This window comes from Crassostrea angulata, chromosome 2 (assembly GCF_025612915.1).
Source record: "Crassostrea angulata isolate pt1a10 chromosome 2, ASM2561291v2, whole genome shotgun sequence".
NCBI classification, from domain to species: Eukaryota; Metazoa; Mollusca; class Bivalvia; order Ostreida; family Ostreidae; genus Magallana; species Magallana angulata.
The window spans coordinates 27829805-27832885 of NC_069112.1; the positions used below are offsets into that span (position 1 = coordinate 27829805).

Sequence of the window (3081 nt, forward strand, 5' to 3'; positions counted from 1 at the left end):
CTATTACTGAACCGTTTGGGGTTACACGGAACAGTCGTTTACCCGACCTAGATCGTCTCTCTATAGGAAAAAGATAAGTGGAGAAGCTGAAATGTTAGTAAAAAAGAATTAAATTTCATTGTTATCGTAATTTGGAAAAGCACAGTTATGTAGCCTCATCGTTCTCGAAATTTTGGTTAATATATATCAGTCGCAGCTAACGCCTTAGCTTTTATATTTGTATTTTTATTTAGCTTTTATATTACAGCATTTCTCGAACCTTGGAGGTTCCTGTATTCACAAATGCAGACCAACCATTCAAACATTTACTTTAAAGATATATTCGACCAATCAAAATAAATTTAAGATTTAAATATCATTTTTATGAACGGTGATATATCATATTTAATACATGTAATAGATATTAGCAGTCATATGTAAATCTCATTACATTCATACAACACTTATCCTTTCTCCTTTTTTTCTCGTTCTCTCTCTCTGTTTCTATATGTGCGTCTCTCTCTCAAAAAAAAATATGGCAGCACACTTTATGCAGTTATTGAGATTTATCTAATACATTTAAAATAAATATTTATGTCCTGTTTAAAAAACACCTTAATAAAGACTAAAATAACTATTGAGTGTTCCAATTTTCAACGAATTCTCTAGTATAATAACTGCTGTTAAGTTTTCTATAATCCATATATTAATTTTACACTCCGACCAGTATATAAGAAGTGCCTGTGCCTTCTAAACGTGTTCTATTTTTTTATCGTGCTAAATGTCTTAATTTTAAAGAAATCTAAACAGCTTTTATATATGAATGACGTGAATTCTATGGCAAACATTTTGCGCAAGGTTTACGCACAGATAGCGATTCGTTGTGTTACTCGTTGCGAAATGTGTTGCTAACGCTGAAGGAAATAGAACATACTATCAACTGCGTCTAAAACAATCAGATTTCAGTATTTAACATGACAAAAATAATAAAGTAAATAATTGTCTCTATACATCAATCAGTAAGTTAAGATAATTAAAAGTGTATAACTTGACAGTGAAGTCAATTACAAAAATGAGCCCGGCTTTCAGTACTTCAGAAATTTGATTAGGCCAAAATAAAAACTATTGTTTGTTTGAAACTGCCTCCCGCCTAATTGAAATACTCCCTGCTAATATATCTTTGCGAAAAATAAAGAACTTTTCTTTCCATATGGAGATTTTTATTTTTCACTAATTTTTAATCAAACTTCAAGATTAAAAATAAAAAATCCCTTCCTCCCATCTGGGTCTAGAAAAACGTTAGGTGGCAATTTCAAACAGACATATTTTTTAGAATGGCCTTATTATATGTAGTTGAATCAAACCTTTCAAAGTGCAGTTCAAGTTTGTCTTCCAATGTCCGTTATATAAACAGACAAAACGTTCAGAACCTTGTTGTTGATACTCAGAAGAGCATGTTATATGGATTCCTCTTTTTATTCCAATAGCATCCCATTCCCGCACGTTATTAAATGAAAATCCTTCACCCAACGGGATACCGCAGTCTGATATATATATATATATATATATATATATATATATATATATATATATATATATATATATATATATATATATATATATATATATATATATATATATATATATCTTTATGTATATTTCTTTATTAAATATAAATTTAAAAAGTAAAAATAATCATTTCGTTTCAGTATGTCAAAACTCTTCATTTTCAGATGTGTTTAAAAAAGGATGGCTGACAAATGATGGCGTTTTAAACATGAAAAATGCTAAGGAAAAAACATAAAAATGTCACACCTGACAGGACGCAGTCATGCTCTCCAAAAGGCATAGGATTGCATTTTTCATTGAGGGCGCAATTAGACGTTGAACAAGCTCCAGCAATTCCCTGCTTTAAATATACTACATTTAAAAAAATGATTTCTTTACACAACAAGTGTAGTAATCTCACAAGATTAATTATGATGTGTGGAAAGAAAGCAAACATGTAATATTCATTGACATTTTCTAGATATGATATTTTAAGTCCATAAACTTTAGTATACGCGGGTATGATAAGGCAACTCTCAGCAATGGATTGAAATAAAATTTCTCTGATCGATATGACGTCACAATTAGCAGCATGATGTCATATTTTAATCAAAAACATACAAAATTTAACTTTATATCTGGTTTAAATAATAAAAACTACAGGCGAAAAATGTCACTAGAAACTCCTCCAGTAACTAAATATATCTTCGACTTCTCTGTATTACGTATAATTATCATTGATGACATCACATGCAAGTTTAATAGAGGAGATCAATGTCGGGAGACAAATCATCGGAATGCAGTGTAAACAATGCCAAAATAAGGCTTATCTAATTGAGATACCCAAGATTTAAATGAAAGTCAGACATCAGATTTTCTTTAACAATATATACCACATTCAAATTTATTCATTATTTTTTACCTTGTCCCAGTCCTCTATATTACTGTATATCCATCCAGGTTTTTCAATATACAGTGCAGGCGTAGAAACATTGCTTTTAAAGTTGGTTTGGCAAAAGTGGGCTCCCTGGTGGTAGTTGATGGACCGACATCGTGCTGTTCTCAGACAATCCTCCACACAATCCAGAATACTGTATTTATCATAGGACGTTATTATCCTTCTATCCAACTTGTAACCGTACTGTAACATTGAGTAGCCATGTCGAAGGTCAGCAAAACAACAATTTATAAGAGAAAATGCAAAACAGATCTTTAAATTGAGGCGTAAAATATCGTTAAGTTGAGGCATTTTCTCCATGACCTGACACACTCTTTGCTGAATATTACTTGACTATTACAAGAGTCGCACTAGACGATACTTTGTGGAGTGATTGTGAAATAAATTCTTTAATTATAAAGTCTGTTTGGTGTTAAATACCTATGGTAATGTTTTCCAGTTGTTTTTACAGCGATGTGTACAAAGACAATTTTCTGGTCTTTCTACGACATAATTTCATAAATAACTTTGAGGTCACGATATGTATTCCCTTTGATTGTTCTAAAGGAATCTACACTCACAAAACTTCAAGATGTTCAATAAGATAAATAGAATAA

General features: G+C 31.0%; 1 protein-coding gene across 1 annotated transcript; it reads right to left on the reverse strand.

Annotated features, from left to right (window-relative positions):
• Positions 1 to 241: 241 nt before the first annotated feature.
• LOC128174121 (uncharacterized) lies at positions 242 to 2776 on the reverse strand. Its single transcript, XM_052839754.1, has 4 exons — positions 2450 to 2776; positions 1795 to 1885; positions 1344 to 1523; positions 242 to 270 (listed from the first exon to the last, which is right to left on the reverse strand). The coding sequence occupies exons 1-4, from the start codon at positions 2774 to 2776 to the stop codon at positions 242 to 244; spliced, it is 627 nt and encodes a 208-aa protein (XP_052695714.1).
• Between the last annotated feature and the right edge of the window lie 305 nt (positions 2777 to 3081).

Excerpts from the sequence above, each read along its gene's own strand:
- LOC128174121 (XM_052839754.1), bottom strand. The coding sequence starts at position 2,776 with ATGCCTCAACTTAACGATATTTTACGCCTCAATTTAAAGATCTGTTTT. Across the intron at positions 1,886-2,449 it reads ATATAGAGGACTGGGACAAG|GGAATTGCTGGAGCTTGTTC; the intron begins GTAAAAAATAAT and ends TATTTAAAGCAG. Across the intron at positions 271-1,343 it reads CTTGAACTGCACTTTGAAAG|GAACCTCCAAGGTTCGAGAA; the intron begins GTTTGATTCAAC and ends TTGTGAATACAG.